The sequence below is a fragment of the Buteo buteo genome, chromosome Z (assembly GCF_964188355.1).
Source record: "Buteo buteo chromosome Z, bButBut1.hap1.1, whole genome shotgun sequence".
Taxonomy (NCBI): Eukaryota; Metazoa; Chordata; class Aves; order Accipitriformes; family Accipitridae; genus Buteo; species Buteo buteo.
In genome coordinates, this window is record NC_134204.1 from 9,830,405 (window position 1) to 9,847,209 (window position 16,805).

Below are 16,805 nucleotides of genomic sequence, written 5' to 3' on the forward strand. Positions count from 1 at the left end.
GTCTGACTTTAGCAGATGATAAAACATGACCTAGAACATTTTCAGTGTTTGACCATACAAACAAGGGCTCCAGAATGGCTCAAAGGTGCTTTTAAATATTTGGATACTGGGGGATTTGGGGCAGTGAGGAGTTACTCTTCGTCTGAAAGAGGAGGCAGCAGACCATGGATCAACCACTGCTTTGGCAACATGAAGAGCATTGCAAGCACAGCTGGGATAATGGGTTACCTGGGTAACTTGTGCTGACACAGATATATCCCCTCCAGGTGATGTAAGCTAGGTTAGCAGTGGTCAGTTTTGCCACTCTAAAGTGCATTTATTTCAAGGCCTTTGCTGAGACACCAGTATCTGTCACCAAAACAGACCTTTACACCAGCAAACATCTGCAGCACAGGCCTGACCTAGGTTCACATCTGGCTGCTGAGCACAGCAGCGTTACCTTGTGAAACACTAGCAGGTTGGTACTTGTACGAGGGCTTGGTTACGAGTGAGTTCATCTATCATCAGTTAACTTGGCATCGTTATTTTTGCTGAAGGCTAGCCTGGACACTTCCTGGCCCTTTGCTGCATGCTGCAAATGGAAATGTTTTACCCAAGGATGGAGGAGCAGAGACGGAATCCAATATAGGGTAGCTGGAAGCTACACATAGTTTTATGTCTTTTTAAAGGCAAAAAGGAAAAGCAGTAGCAATAAGATACCTAACAGCGTAACAGAAGCAGACAAAAGCAGAGATGCTGCAGGGCTACCCCTACACAGTATATCCTTCACATAACCCACGAACTACCTCACTGCAGGAGCTGAGCTGGGGAGCAGAGAGGGGATTACGGCACTGCTCAGCTGCAAAAGCAGAGCCTGTCTCTTCATAAATACTCCCAGGCAGTAAATAAGCCAGCGACAGACCGCATCCCGTGACAGCCCCGGGGAAAGGGGAGCAGGACCTTCCCACCCGCCTGGTGCAGCAGTGGGGCTGGAGGAGCTCCGCTCCCCTGCAAGCTAACATGGGCTCGGCCCCTGCCTCTGCCCTAGGTTAAAGCACAGATATATGCAGCAAGAAGAGTGCCCTGGCTCGAAAGTATTTACATCCACAGCACACAGCAAGGTAAAAAGTAAGGACAGGACGGGACATGGAGGGACCAGGCAGAGCTCTGGCACAAGCAACCGGTATAGCAACTCAAGTGTTGTCCAACAGTTGTGCTGGCAAATTTAATGGATCCGAGTGTCAAATGGCACATTTGGACTGAAGACAGATAGGCACAAAAAGCAGGAACAACCTGACTACTGAGGAAAATTACAGCCATCGCTGAAGGCAGACTGTGTGATTACAACATCTAGAGGATGATAAAACAGAACGAAGAGAAGCTTAAAAACTAATCCCTAATTAACTGCTTCTGAAACCTGTTGAAATCACTGCCTGCATCTTGTTTGCTAATGGACCCGTCAGCAGCTTCTTGGGCTGCGGGGGTCATGGTGGCGGCAGAAAGTACGGCTTTGTTCTCAGGTTTTGTATCTGTTTTGCCCACTAAGTGCTTTTGATGCTTTCAGTTTAGGTGTACTCAAAAAGCTCTTGCAAGCCAAGGATGGGCAAAGGATTTTACCTACAGCCTCCCTCAGCCACTGGCACAGGAAGAGAGAAAAATGTTTCCTGTGATTTTAATATAGCAGATATATCCCAAAACCAGGGATGCTGCACACATGTATCTATGCCATAGGACGCAATGTGCCTCCAAACACTGGATCAATGGGCAACCACGCAGACAGCATCAGCCCAGTGCCCCATCTCTGCTGCAGCACACTTTCAAATGCTTCAGAGGAAACATCTGAAAAACAAGTCGTGAATCTCCTCCACAAAGCCTCGGACCCAATTCCAATAGCTGGAGAGGCTGGTAGGTCTTGAAGCAACAGATTTAACATCCCATCTGAAATGCTCCTTAGCAAGCAACAACCATCTACAGTTATCAAACCACCTGAACATCCACTTGCTTTTGCCAAGCTTGATCTATTTTTGGTTTCTGCAGTATCTGCTGTCACGAAGTCTGTTTTCTTTACTTCGCATGTGATTCACCCCATGCTTTGCTGTTGGAACATGTGTGCTGCCTCCATCAGAAGAGAGGATGGGACTAGTGCATTCACTACCTTTTATTTCTCTCTTTCCCCAATTGGGAGTCCCAATGATCATTTCATGCAAGAGAAATAATCCAACACCCCTACTCAGAGTAGGGTCACCTAAAGCAGGCTGCCCAGGACCATGTTCAGTTGGGTTTTGAACATGTCCAAGGATGCAGACTCCACCACCTGCCTGGGCAACCTGTGCCAGTGTTCAACCACCATCACGGTAAAACATGTGTTTTAAGTAGAATTTCCTACATTTCAATTCACACCTCTCATCCCATCATTGGGCACCTCTGAGAAGAGTCTGGCTCCATCTTCTCTACTCTCCCATCAGGTATTTAAACACATTGGTAAGATCCTCCTCAGCCTTCTCTTCTCCAGGCTGACCAAGCCCAGCCCTTGCACCTGCCCCTCATATGAGAGGCTTCAACCCTTTTATTATCTTTGTTGCCCTTCACTGGACCCGCTCCAGTGTGTCCACGTCTCTCTTTTACTGGGGAGCCCAACACTGGACACAGCATGCCAGATGTCAAACTGGGCTGAGTAGAGGGGAATAGTCTGGTCAGTTTTGAATGGCTCAGTGTTTCTTTGGTTTTGCTAACCACTAGAATAACAGCAGCTACTATGAACTGCCTTCCCAATGCACACCTCAGCCAGAATTCTCAGGCCTTGACAATTTCATGTGAACACAGCTTTGTTCCTACAGTGAACAGGAACACCTTCAAAAACTTTATCCATCTGTTTTCTTAAAAATAAAAAGGCATTTGTATTCTTGAAAACAAGAACAGGTCCCACTGCTTTTCTGAACAAGGCATATAAAGATGAAATATAGTAAAACACACAGTTCTGGGATTTAAAAAGCCAAAAGTTTTTCCTAGGACTGATTTATAAAAAGGAACGGTCCCCAGAGTGAACAAACTCTGCTTCAGGACAGGCCCCTCTGACACCTCACAGTGGCCTCAGATAGTCCATTTCTCTGTACGAGCTTCCACGCTTTTGACCAGGCCTTCTCCCAAAACCTTGAAGTCCTCCAGAATTGCCTCCACATTGGGAACGCAGACCAGCTCATTGTTCAGAGTTATCACCATCCTTCCCTTCATGCTGGAGACCTGCAGGACACACACAAATGTTGCACAAATGGGAGCACCAGCTCAGAGCTGCTTTGCAACCTCTGCAGGCCACAAATAAGAGAAGTAAATTGCTCTCCTGCCTTGTCACATCTAACCCCTGTCACATCACTCAATTTTCTAAGCTTCACTTCTCAGGACCATCAGTGTTCATTACCAGAGCTAACAAAGTACAAGAGCGGCCCTTTCAGCCCCTTTTAGTGTTTACCCTGGAGCCGCAGTCCAAACACCACAGGGATGGAGAGAAGTAATGGCCAGGGGCACAGTGGAGATCGGAAGAGTGTGCAGGTGCATGGCAGAGCCTGTGTAAGCAGAGTGGATGGGGTATGCAAAAAGGACCACACCGTAATGCTAAGAGCTACCTGGGCTCTGCTCTTTGGTGGGTGTCAAGACCTCAAGTGGGAAGAGATCCTTGGCTCCACCAGAGGAAAAAAAAAAAAAACTCAAGTTTAATCAAGCCACACTCAGCTCAGATGCAAGCATCTCCTCTCATTTCACCACTGTGAATAACTAGGTTTCACAACTGCAGCTAGACAGAATGGCCAATGCCCCCTGGCCATGAAGAGAGGGGAGATAAATCACCCAGAGACTGACAGCAGAAGAGCCTGGTCTGCCAACTCTGAGCCATGAGTCATGGGTTTCTCTGCGTCTTTCCTTCATAGAAAGCAGCATGAATCACTCCAGTGTGCCTCACACCTAGCTTAACCACCCTTTAGAGTTTGCAAACCCACACAGTGTAGCTGGAAAATATCTCCATATATCGGCAGGACTCAGGCACTATGAACCCAGGCTTGCCACACCAGCTTCTTGCAGGTCAGGTTTTTCTGGGCAAGACACCCAAAACCACGAGAATGGAACAGCCTGCTACATGCACCAAATGTCTTTGGCAAACAAGGCATTGCCCACCTCCCAGAAGGGGACCAAAGAAGAGCACCTAGCACAGAGGCCTCTATTCTGACCCATGACTATGGTGCTGGGGCTTGTCCAGGGACACATGTTCCCTTCTCAGCTCTGCTGATGACTGGGGGCACTGTAGCCACAGCCTTGTCTTGGTTTCACCCTTTCTAAGAAGGGACAAAAGTATGAGCTACATTTCTCAAACAGCTTTGGGGCTGATGAGAGTTAGACAAAGCAATTACAATGCAGAAAAAAAGCCCTTCAAGCTTTTAGGGCATAAAGGTAACATGAAGCTTCAAGTAGAGTCAAAAACTCACCTTAAAAGGCTGAGGCTGAAAGCTCAAAGGTTTCCACAAAACTGCAATCACTTCCCCACCATGCTTGTCGTAGAAGAACAAGGCGAGATCACTGAAGGCGTCCTGGGTAGAAAACAAACAGAGGCTGTGCCAGACACCCGAGCCAGAGCCCACGCCTGATTCAGTCTCCTTACACAGGGATACACAATAGCTCTATACCAGCCAGGACCAAAATTGCAACTCTTCCAGAGGACTCCCAACAAGGAAAGCAACTGGCAGCCCATGGACAAGTCCTCAGTGCCTCCTGCTGCCTCTTTCCCCTCAGCCTTGATGAATACAGTGCACTGCCTCCAAGTTTTGCATGTAGACCTCATTGCTGACTACCTCTTGCTGTCCCAGAGAGCAGAAACATGATCCACCACCTCCCACAGCCCTGCAAGAGCACCCAGAAATCAGCATCCAGCTTTAGAACACCGGACTCCTTAGGTGACAACACACTGAGTGTTCCTCACCATGGTCCCCCATCAGCTGGATCTGGCGCTACCAAGCTTTCCTATGCCAGTGTCCAGCAGCCATGTCCAAGATTTCACAGTGCATCAGGTGGCAAGAGGCAGGCCCTGCTCAGCAGGCTATCCCACCACAATATGTTTCACTACATGGCAGCAAAGACAAACCCCCGTTAAGGCCTTCCACTGGAGGCCAGCATCTCGAGCTCTGCAATCTATACAACCAATGTACCAAACATCCTTCATCCCCCAGGACAAACCCCACATGTGCTGTCAGCACACAGCATCCCAAAAGGAAATCTAACAGCAGAAATTTTAAGTTACACAAAGTCCTGTGAGGTGCAAAGAGATGGAACGCTCAATGGAGGCACTGCAGGAATCTGCCCTCCTTGCCCCTATGTTTCAAGCAGCTGTGTCAATGAGTAGCTCCTTTGGTGGTGCTGGGCAGCAGAGCTCAAAGAGTTCTTGCATAAAGAGATGACTAAAGCCCACAGTCTGGTTTCCCGCCAGCCCACGCAAGCTGGATTCCCAGCGCTGCAAGGAGGCAGAGGATGAGCATTACAGCAGAAGTAAACAATGCTGAGTGCAAGCAACTGTTTCAAACCTAAACGTCTGGCCCTAAAGCTCAGCACCCAACACACTGGTACCTGGAGATATGCATCCTGAGTGCAGCTGACCAAGACAGCCAGGAAGCTGCTCCCTGACACTTGTTCATCTTGGTGGAGATTAACATCACGCAATGGCACATGTTTACCAGGCTAAGCAAATAGCCCCCACCATTAGTACAGGAAAAGTTTCTGCACATGGCCTCACCAGCTTTGGAGCAACCTACTGCAAGAAATACACACTCTCTGTTCCGTCTTCAGCCTTCTCCTCCATCCCCTTAGTTTCCCCAGCTGCAACACTGCTATGCTCTTACAAAGAGAGGTCTCTGCTGGCATCATTGTATCATGAGGTTTTCATGACGATGTGCATGAAAAAAAAATCAACACCAGAGGCAAGCTTGGAAGGGGTCTTGTATGGACATACCAGGATGCCAGTAGGAGAAAAAGGTGGATTGTGTTGGTAGTTTCAGAGATCCCAAAGGGTGGGGTGGCATTTTAAGAGTGAAGACCTGATAAGCAGGGAGCGTTGGTGTTGTCTGCAACCTTCAGAGCCAGATTTATGAGTTCAGACTTGAACTATCACAAACAGGGCAACATGATTAGGCCATCAAGCTGAGAAGATCCTCAGACCTGCCAGCTCATCCCACTTCATGGGATCTTCACAGGAGCAAGGCTGGTCAAGGCATTATCTTGCCAAACTGGCTAGGAAAGCCACTGTCTAAAAATACACTGAGAAAGAGGCAACCCACCCTGGCATTTCTCTTCTGAGAGCGATGGGTTATGCTCAGAGCCCCATCAACAGGGAATACTCCTCCTTTTGCCAAAAGGCAAAGAGCAGGAGGGAGGGAAAGCTCAACGAAGGGCAAAAAAGCTCAGGGCACGCTGACTGCCAACATGCACCTTTTGAACCAGAGGGGAGCAGAGTGTGTGAGAACCTGAAAAAGCCCCACTACTCTACAGGGCGAGGTCTGAAGCGCCACATGATACTCCCCAGGAGAAAGGTATTTTTTACAGGCATGTCCTGCTGGACAGGAGCCAGGAGCATTTGCAGAAAAGGAGCCCTCCCAGGCTCAGCTCATTTCCCAATAAAACCACTGTTCGGCCTGATACCCAGCACCTTTTATCCAGACAGCAGGGAGCAGAGGGAAGATATTAAAAGGATGGTATCTAGTTCAAAATGCCAGCAAAGGGCAAGGTTCTGCACTTGCACTGCTCCCAGCATCATCCACATGACTGTGCTTCAGGCCAGCTTCACCAAGCAGTGGAGATGCACATTCAACTCTTAGGGAACTGCAGCATTAAAAGGGTCTGGTGTATTAGTCACCACACTTCTGTTTGTACAGAGGCTTGGGGAGCAAAAGCAAACAGAGTTCACCTCCCTTTCTACATCCCATTCTCCATGCCCAGTGCCACTGGGCTTGCCTGAGCCTGCAAACACCCTCAAAGGAAAGTTTAAGAGAAAAGGAAGAAAAGGCAGGGAGTACATTTGAACCCCTACTCCCTTCTCTAGCTGCTGTTATGTTTGGTTGCAATTCAACTTTAAAGGCCCAGGGAAAGCTCTCCCTGCTCAGGAGGATCCCTGTCATAAGCAAAACGTACAGCTGGTTCCCATCTCCCAGACACAGGGGACCTGCTAGCTCAGGGCTGCAATTCAGAGGAGCCTCATTGTCTGGGGAAGGGGTACATGGCGCCTGGAAGAAGATTAGCTCAAGCTGTGTACGGAGCCACCTGGGTTGTAGGAATGAAAGGATGGAGAAAGGTGGTGAGTAAAACAATACCCTGATCTAAAACGGGATTACTGGATTAAACAGCTCAGGCTGAAGTGTGGATTTTGCAATGAGGTAAGCAATTATTGCTAGTTAAGCAACTACACTGTTGTTTAGGGGTGGGTTTTTTTCACGTAACCATTTATCCACTCGTTTTTTCACTGCTCTTACCCAGTGGGCCTTACTGCACCACGGCTGCTGGAAAAAGAGAAGCCTTTTAGGGAGGCCTCTACACCCGAAATGTGCCTAGCAGCTCCTCCTGGTGCAACCGCAGTTCAAGTGACAAATACATCAGTCAACTTTTGCTCAGTGCTTAGAATATTTTAAGTGTTCTCAGCAGGGGATCCACCAGTATAAAACCTTATTAAAGCTACTTCCAACAAATGACTACACGTGTGGTTAAACACTTCAAGGTCTTGATGCTCACAGGTTACCTGACAGACAGAGCCTTCTCTCACACCCAAACACAGCAAGGAGTACTGTTGAGAAAACCAGGCTGGGGTTACTTCTGTGTCAGAGATGTTTTAAAAGAAAAGAAATCTGGGTGTTAGGTTTGGGATTCAACTGGTAAAAGGTATTTCAAACTATCCAAACTTCTCCACCTCCGAGTGCCTCATCAGAGCCACATACATATCCTTGTCCTGGGGGTCTGGGGCAGTGACAAAGAAGTACGGCAAGGGAAAAAGCCACCCAGTGTTCTCCTGGCTGCATTAGCAAACATGCCTTGTCCACCAATCCACCAAACTGTCTGAGACTAAAGTCTTCAGTCACTTCCTATGGTACAAATCCTACAGGACCTCTGGGAAGGCATTACCAACATAGAAGAAATGCAGCCACATGTACCCTGACAGCTCACCCAATGAGCACAAGGGGCTGATGCCTCGCTAAGCACATGTGCCCATACGTGTACACATGTGTGTGTGCATGCACCACCAGCCCTGGGCACAATGCCAAGGGTCACTTAGCTGCTCTGCAGCTGTAAAAGTGGGTAATTTCATGCCACCTCTGCCCCTCCAAGGGCATAGATCCAAACAGGAAGGTTTCCTCCATGCTAAGAGAGCTCACAGAACTTTTTCAGTTCATCTCTGCCTGTCATCAGTTGCCATAGGAGGAGTCAGCCCTGTCAGTCAAAACAGGAAGGGAACAGTCTGACCTGAAAAGATTTCAGCTGTTCCAGCTACATCCCATAACAACAGCTTATACATTTTAAGAGATCAAGAATTTTTATTATCATTAATTCCTTCTCAAGTTGCAGTAGCAAGATACACATTCCTACACCATGGAAAGAAGGAAAGGGACTATACGTCTTCCAGATAGGTCTTGTCTGAAGGTGCAAGAAATGCAAAACATTGTTTTAGAGGGAAGGATGTTTACAGTAAAGCAGGAAACATTTTCCTGCTCATCCGCACAGGAAAGATCTCCCATGTACAAGATGGGCAGCTCCTCAGCCACGAGCTCTTCTACAGGCATGTACAGCCAGAGAAAGCTAAAGCTCAGCAAAAGACATCCAATGACCTAATGACCTAGTGAGAGCAAAGACCCAGTAAGTAATGTTAGGTCTTTTAACAGCCATTATAGACATGCAGATGGACACGGCACAGGCAGCTTCAGCCGATCTTCCCCACCATGAGAGAAAAGCTCTGGACCTCAGGGAGGTGACCAGAGCCTTTGGGCTTTGTGAGCTCCTAAATGCATGCAGATGAGTATGGCAAGCATACTGACAAGTCCTGTGTCCTCTGTATCGTCTCTTGAGTCCAGAGGACAGTCAAGCCACCCTGGAGCAAAAGCTGCACCGACCGAGCCTTTCCACACCACCTCTCCAGCAAACAGCTGGGGGTTCTGCAGCTCCACAGCCACCACAGCACAGATAAGCAGTCATGATGGAGGTCCAATGGGAGCCTCATCTGAGACGCTTAAACTTAATTTAGCCTTGCTGGAAAATCCTCACCAGGACTCAACCCAGGGTTTGCTTGCCAAGGTGCTCAGGACCAAAAGCAGCAGGGAGGCTGGTGATGGCTTGAAGCTCCAGGGAAGCCCTCTCTGCAGGACATCTGGCACCTGCTTTTCCTCAAAAGTGTCTGTCTGCAAAGCCTTCTCATCTGGACAGACTCCCAGAACAGGCCTTTTCTATCAGATCTGTCCTGGAATTGAAGAATTTGCCATCTGAATCCCAGGACCAGCCTTTCATCTGTACCCAGAGCCTCCCAGGCACCAGAGCAACTCAATCAGACCAGCTCCTGCAGCACGTCTCCTTAGAGCAGGAAAAATTAAGGCAGTCAGGACTCAGCACCTCCCATCCTTTCATTTTGTCCTCTGATTATGCTCCTTGGGGAAGGCATGCAAGCAATCCTTTGGCTCCAGAGTGCTCCTGCCTTGCTAATGCCTTTGATTTGAGAAGAACAGAGACCTCTCAGGAGCAAACAGGTTGGACAGTAGAAAAGTGGGTCTCCTGGTTACTGGGCCAAGGACACTGGGGAAAATGCTACTTCCTGCCCCTCTCAACTCAGTCAGTATGCCCAGGCATTTCCCTTTTTCACGTGGGAAGATCAGAAAAGGGCAGATGTTTCTTTTCTGCCCATAGAAAAGAACAAAATCCCGCAGCATTGCTGCATGGAAGATGTCTCCCTTTGTTGCTATGAACTCACCATGGTGGCACTGTCAGCCTCAGCTACAACCCTATTGCTCAATTCTGTGGTTTGTGCTATTAAGGGATAGCAAATTACTCTGAGTCAAAGCCAGCCAGTTCTGTGTCCAAGTGCCTTCTCATCCAAAATCTCTTGTAAGTATTCACTGCTGTCACCACACTCCTTTCCAGCATCAGCTTCTTGCTGCATTTGGATCACCCTAGGGCTCCCAGCCTGCAGGATGAGAAGGAGCTGAATGCCACTTAAGACTAGTGAAAGCCAGGGGAAGAGAAATACAAGGGTGCCGGAGAGGCTACCAGCCAAAGCCAGGTCAAAGCACAAAGCTGATGCAAAGGTCTTGCCTCTAAGCAACAACATCGGTACACTGAGACACAAAGCCAGATGATTTCTGATGGAGTAGTTTCTACTGACAGCTTGGCATCACCTGGTTGCTGGTGACCCTGCAGTGCAAAGTCAGCTTTTGAGGCCTTCCAACACAGATGGACACTGCTGAGTTATTTGAGAGCACATGCAGCATCACCTCTGTGATTTTTTCAAGGGAAGAAACACCTGTTTGCCCAGAGATATTCATCAGTGCCTTCAGGTCTGCTTGCTACTGATCTGGAAGCTACAAGAGACAAGTGAACTAGTACTGCAAGATATCTCCAATATGACAGCCGCAAGGGAACACAGCCATACCTATCTCAGAGCCTTCAAGAGGAGGAAAAGCCCCTCCCAGACAGAGGCAGATTTCAGGCTCTCTACCCCGTAGCTCACTCTTCAGAGAAACCTGTGACCAGTTCCTGCTTTGTTCCCTCCTGAGCACCCTCAGGTCAAAGAACAAGAGGCACCAAGTGAACACAATGCTGCTTCCAACAAGGCAATATGGCCTTTGCTCATATCCATGTTTCTTCATTGGGATGTTAGTACACTGGATTTAGGACCAGCTGTAATTTGTAACCCAACCGAACCCTACTTCAAGTCTATTATTACCTGTATTAGAGAAAACAGGCAGTAAAAATTCAGACAGCTTGGATGTCACTATTGACTGGACCAATTAAGTCATAATTGCTTGATGGATAATGAAAGCTGCTTTCCAGGGAAGTCTCTTCTGCACCTTTCACTTCTGGAGCCATTTGCTGACACAGAGTTCACTAGAAGCACAGAAAAGTCCTATAAACTGCAACACACCCTGATGAGTTTCCTGATCAGCCACCTTGATATACAGCCAGATTTGCTGCAAGCCATTAACAGCCCCACCAAGGAGCCTGCTCTCCCAATTGGCTCATCCAGCAGTCTCCAATTCCTCTTCAAGCAAGAAGTCAGCCTTCTGCCAGGTCTCAATGAGGGTTACTTAGCCCTGACCCCTTCAGAGACATGGAGGGTCTGGTCCCATGCATACAGGCACCTCCAGTGCCTTGGCAGTTGCTGAAAGGCTCTGTTCACCTATTACCACCCATTTCCAGCATGGGGTGAAGGATTTCAGGCTTAAGATAGTCTATTTCCTACCCACATCTATGTCTCCTGGTTGAGGTTTCATGGCAGCAGGTCAAATCCTCATCACTTAGGGAACAAAAGAGAGGGGCTGGTCTTGATACTCCTCCTCAGATCCAGACACCAGGAAAGAGAATGGATGGTTCCCAATCACTGTGCTTCCTATTCCATTTTAAAAGTCTGGTGCAGGGTGCTTCTCCTCCTCCTTCTTGCATATCCTGGACCCCCAAAAATCCCCCCATGCTCTCTACAATGTGTCTGCATGAACTCCAGCTTCTCAACCACCTTCCTTCTCAAAGGCAGGAGAGCACTGAACATCTCTCCACCATGTCCTTCCAGCTAAAGGAAGCAGTGCTACTTGCAGAGAAATTGTGGGACAGTTTTGAGGTCTTCCTCAATTTAAAGAGGCCTTGCAGGCATCCCTGTCTCTCACTTCCTCACCCCCCAAGACTGTCCCAACCTGTTGTGGGTGACAGGAGGACTGAGCTTGCACCTTGCTAGACCTGGCAGCTCTACGGAAGCCACAGCAGATTCCTATGGGCAGAGGTCATCATGCAGCGCAGCTGGCAGGCAGCTTGGGAGGTAATAGGGCTGTGCCCAGGGTGAGGAAACTTTCAAAGAAACCCTTGCAAGTTTTCTTTGCCCACCTCCTAAGCTACCTGGGTTAAGATGAAAGGGGAGCTTGAACTGAAAGGGCCCAGCATCTTCCAGCCTGACCTGAAGTTTCAATTCAGGCACCTCTTTCACAATGGTGGCCAAACACTGGAACAGGGAGGTGGGAAATCTCCATCCCTGAAGACAGTCAGCATTCAACAGGACTGGGCTCTGCGCAGCCTGCTCTAATGACAAAGCTGGCTCTGCCCTGAGTCGGGAACAGGGCCAGAGACCTCTGCAGCATACTTCCTGCCAAAGCCAGCCTACAATTCCTACAGCAGTTCTGACACTGCTCACAGCACTTCTGTGGGTAAGGGGTAATGGCACTTGAAAGTCAAGCCAGGTTTTGAAAAAAAGGCATCACAGTCCCACCTCTGCACACTAACATTTAACTCAGCTACCACATATAAAGTTGGGAAGGGCCAAAGAGGCACTAGCTCCAGATCCAGTGTGGATCACTAGTGCCACCCAGCATCTTGCATACCTCCCCAGCTTGCTAAGGCTTTGGCATGGCCACATGGTGGAAGAGAACAGGGTTGATGACTTTAGATACTGATGTTCTCTATATACCCACATTACCAACTTCCTCTACCATCATGTAACCAGACACAGAGAAACCATCCTGTGACCAATGTTCAGCCTCTATGGCTCATGCAGCCACTGTCCTAACAGCAGGAGCCCTACGGGTACCAGGCCATGGATTCCTGTACATCCCCCCAGAAAATATAGGTAGCTACTGTCCATCATGCACGCCACTTGGTGCAACAAGCCATAAAAAGTCAATTAACTGACTAGAGACAAATGGCTTAAAGATACTTTTGCACTGAAATATAATATTCTTCAGCAAAAGCTCCAGGTGCTTTGTATCTGAGGTCATTCTCACATCAGCAGCACTCCCATTTCCATGGAACAGGTGGTGCATTCACCAGGTCTTCTGCTGAAGAAGCAATTTCAGATGCACACACAGAGTAACAATCCCATGCAAAATACATGAAGATGTCACCAACTAAGTCCTGCAGTGGCAGGCAACCTGAATGCCAGAAGGCAGCTCACCCTTAGGCAGGTAGCCATCCCCTTGTACCTCCCCCAACAGGCCATGCTTACTCTCAGCTCCTGAAGGTAGCACTGTACAGGGTCATAATCCACCACAGGAAAGAGGATCTTCACAGCAGTGCTGTTCTTCACCACACCCCGGGAAAATGACTTTAGTGGCTGGTCCACACTCTCCAGATGCCGAGGAATCTGGTTTGGATTCAGGTGGATTAGGACATCGTAGAAGTCCAAAGGAGGGCGAAAGACCATCTGCAGGGAGAGAAGACCACTGCTACTCAATATAGGACATAGGCTAGCAGGAGACATGAGAGAGGTTTCCCAAGTTCTTGCTTGCATTTTATTCCCTTCTGCCTAGAAGGCAGTAAACCAGACCCAAAATTTTTGTGAGATTAATGTCAGAAGTTTGCCAAAACATCCACAGGAAAAACATGGCTATGGTGGAGCCATGGGGAGCTCCAGCCCATACCGGGCACCTCATTTCTTCTGGGCTGAGACACATCCCCATTCCAGCATGGGCTCTGCTCATGCGAGAAGAACGCGACCCTCACACCCCTAAACCCCATGCAAGTGCTGTTAACAAGGACTCTGTTGAGAGCAAGGTTGTTCCTCCATGGACGTCTCCTGGTGGACAGACTAAATGTTCTCTGGACCACCAAACTGCACCAGAAAGGGCACATTTGATTGCCACAGCCCAACTGTACAGCAAGCTCAACACTTAGAAAAGGGAGCTGCTCCCTACCCACATCAGATAGCTAGCCAGAAGGACTACACTCTCTACCCTATTGCTTTCCCAGGTCAGCAGAAAAATCTAACTGCTCTCCCCAGGACTCAGGGATGGTGCCTGGAGAGGAGCTTTCCACAGGGCCAAGGTGGTCCTCTCCACCCCGACCACAAACCCCAGGAAGCCCACCCAAGTGCACGACAGTGGGGTGGGAGGTTGAGCAAGGGGCACACAGTGAGCTGAGACAGGTAATCACACCACATGTGGCAGAGTCCCAAAATGAAGTGGGCGGTCAAGAAGCTAACAGGAGCTGAATGACACCCAGGGGACACAAGGAGCTGTGTAATAATGGGATGGTCCTGCCTGTCCAACAGGAGTTGCCCCAGAGGGCAGCAGCATCTTCCATCAAGCAGAGGGTGACAGCAAGCCCCATTAATGGAGGGGAGCAATCCCAGACACATAAATATTTGGACTGGCAGGATCTGGCACTGTGGATGCAGCTGTATTAAAATAGAAAAAACTTGAAATTATGTGTACGTATTCATGGAATAAATGATGCGGAGACATGAACAGAGGCATGGGACATTGCCCATCTTGGAGCTGGCAGAAAACCCACCGCTTGAAGCTGGTTTATAGCCAGGCTGGGGAGAACACACATGAAGAACATGAGTGACCAGCACCAAGTCCCAGCTCTGGTCCACACAGACCCCCACTTTCCCACACAGCTGACCCAGCCCATGGCTTATTGAAGTCCCCGGGGAGCAAGGGAATGGGGCTCACAAATCCATGTCTGCATCTGCATGAGAGTGGACACATCCCCACATGACCCAAATGCAAAGACAAAAAAATCTTGGAGCACCCTCTTAGATACATGGGAAGAGGAAGCAACTCCAAGTTGCACTGGAAAGGCTTTTCCCTTCTCCCCGCCCCAAGCTTTGCTTACAGATAGGTTAGAAGCCCTGGAAACAGTGTCCCATGTTCATCCCTAAGGAACATCACAGGCCTGGGAAGACACTAGTATGGGCCGGAGGGATACTCTGGGGATGGGAAAGGATCCCACTGCAATGGCCAAGAGGAGGGGAGAGGGAAGGAGGACCAAGGAGGCTGAGTCAAGGGGTTGGGAGGATGCTACAGACATTGCAATAGCTCATTTCAGGAGGTAATCACCCCCAGCTCACACTGCACCTCTTGAATTTCAGTCTTGGGTCCACACTGCGACTGTAGCACACCAGGCACATCTCACATGTACAGTGTCTCATCCCTTCACAACCCTACCATCCTACCATCCTACACTGCTACCATCTCAAGTAGATCTCACCCCTGTAATACTTGCAGCACAAAATGCAGCAGAACTGAAACAATGTCAATAAATCCTTTCTATATTGTCTAGGCAGAAAAAAAAATCCACTATATGTGGTTGGGTTTTTTCCTTAGATAAATCTGTCATATCTAACCACTGTTTTGCTTTTTGTGTCCTCTCAGCTTTAACTGCCTAGGTCACTACTCGGTATGCCAACAAGCTCCCCTCCAAAACACAAGTAACTCCCTTCAAAGGGCAACTAAATATGTCTACATCTGCTAGGTCCATTTCAGTAATGGATGCTTTAACTTAAAAAATAAAATCACTGAGAAAATGAAGAGGGTTAAACTATATATGGCTTTGCTCCTCCACTCAAACCAAAATAACATCTTCCTGAACTGCCTGTTAGCACCCTACCAAAACCTCCGCCACCTTGGGCTTGGTTAGACTCAAGCACACAAGCCAGATTTGCACAGCTACACCAACAGAAAGTTTCCCAGAGGGGCCATTTGCTGCAGTCACAGATGCATGACTTATATATTTGGCACAGGAACATCGTGGGTTTGCTCACATCCCAAGAAAACCAGAGAATACAAGATAAATTTGTCCCAGTCACTAATATTTCATCCCAGGTTGCTATGCAGAGCTAGATCCCCCAGAAGCAGGGTAGCACAGCGGCGCACCAGCCTCTGCACTCCCCTCCTTGCTACTTTTCATCCCAGGGCAACCATGCATGGCCACAGCCTGAATCCTACTAACACATCCCAGTGATCATGACTGAAGACCAGTATGCTTTGCCAGTGCCTGAAAGCCCTTGTGCTGGCACCCCAGGGGGTTACCTTCACATCCTGGCTGTTTTGTGGGTCCATGAGCTGCTCCTCCAGGGTGCGGAGAGACTCTGAGGCCAGCACGAGAAGGCGCTGCAGGATCTGGGGAGGGAAGAAAGCCAGAAGGTGAAACCTGGCAGTCCTAGATGTAGCAGGGACCCTCCTCACCCATGCAGCCGTTGGAGCTCGCTCCAGCGCTGGGAGCAGGGAACTGCTCCAAGCCAGTAGCCACCATGGGGCAAGGACAGAGGGCCCAGCTCACCTGCACTGAGGGTCGCTCTTGGGTCCACATGGAGCTCCACCGGTCTTTGGGGGTGGCGATGAACATGACGGGGAGGCGAGAGCGAGCAGCCACAAACTTGTTCTTGATCTCTGTGCAGTCAGCCTCTGAAGAGGATGGGCAGATGGTTGAGATGCTCTGCCCATCCACAGCCCTCTGGCCTCCCCACCCATGTATTGCAGCCCAGAAAAGGGCAGTACAACAGGCTTTAATCTCTCCCAGCCCTCTGATCCCACAGACCACATGCAACCAGAGCTCCATCACCTCAAGCTTGCTCTGCTCTCAGGCTTCCCTCAGCATCCACCTGTGGCAAGTTTTGGAGACAGGATGCAGGGCTAGATAGACGTTTGCTCTAAACCCACCCAGGTGGGCCCAGACATGGCAAACACTGGGACTGATGCAGGCTGGGAACTCACATTATAAGCTAATGACAGAGTTTGTGTCCAAAGAGTTTTCTACCTATTTCCCCACCACCACTCCTCAAGGGGGAAAAAAAAAAAAAAAAGCTCTTTGGCCAAAACCAAATCCCATTTAGTTCATTAAAA

The 16,805-nt window shown here is 48.9% G+C and overlaps 1 protein-coding gene across 1 annotated transcript in view; it reads right to left on the reverse strand.

Annotated features, from left to right (window-relative positions):
• Positions 1–1,179: 1,179 nt before the first annotated feature.
• NOL6 (nucleolar protein 6) overlaps positions 1,180–16,805 on the reverse strand; it is a 31,942-nt gene continuing 16,316 nt past the window's right edge. The window contains exons 22-26 of the mRNA XM_075019891.1: positions 16,243–16,367; positions 15,993–16,082; positions 13,184–13,381; positions 4,452–4,553; positions 1,180–3,219 (exon numbers count right to left, since the gene is read on the reverse strand). Of these exons, the coding sequence (XP_074875992.1) occupies positions 3,070–3,219; positions 4,452–4,553; positions 13,184–13,381; positions 15,993–16,082; positions 16,243–16,367 (665 nt within the window). The 3' untranslated portion in view covers positions 1,180–3,069. The remainder of the gene's footprint in view (positions 3,220–4,451; positions 4,554–13,183; positions 13,382–15,992; positions 16,083–16,242; positions 16,368–16,805) is intronic.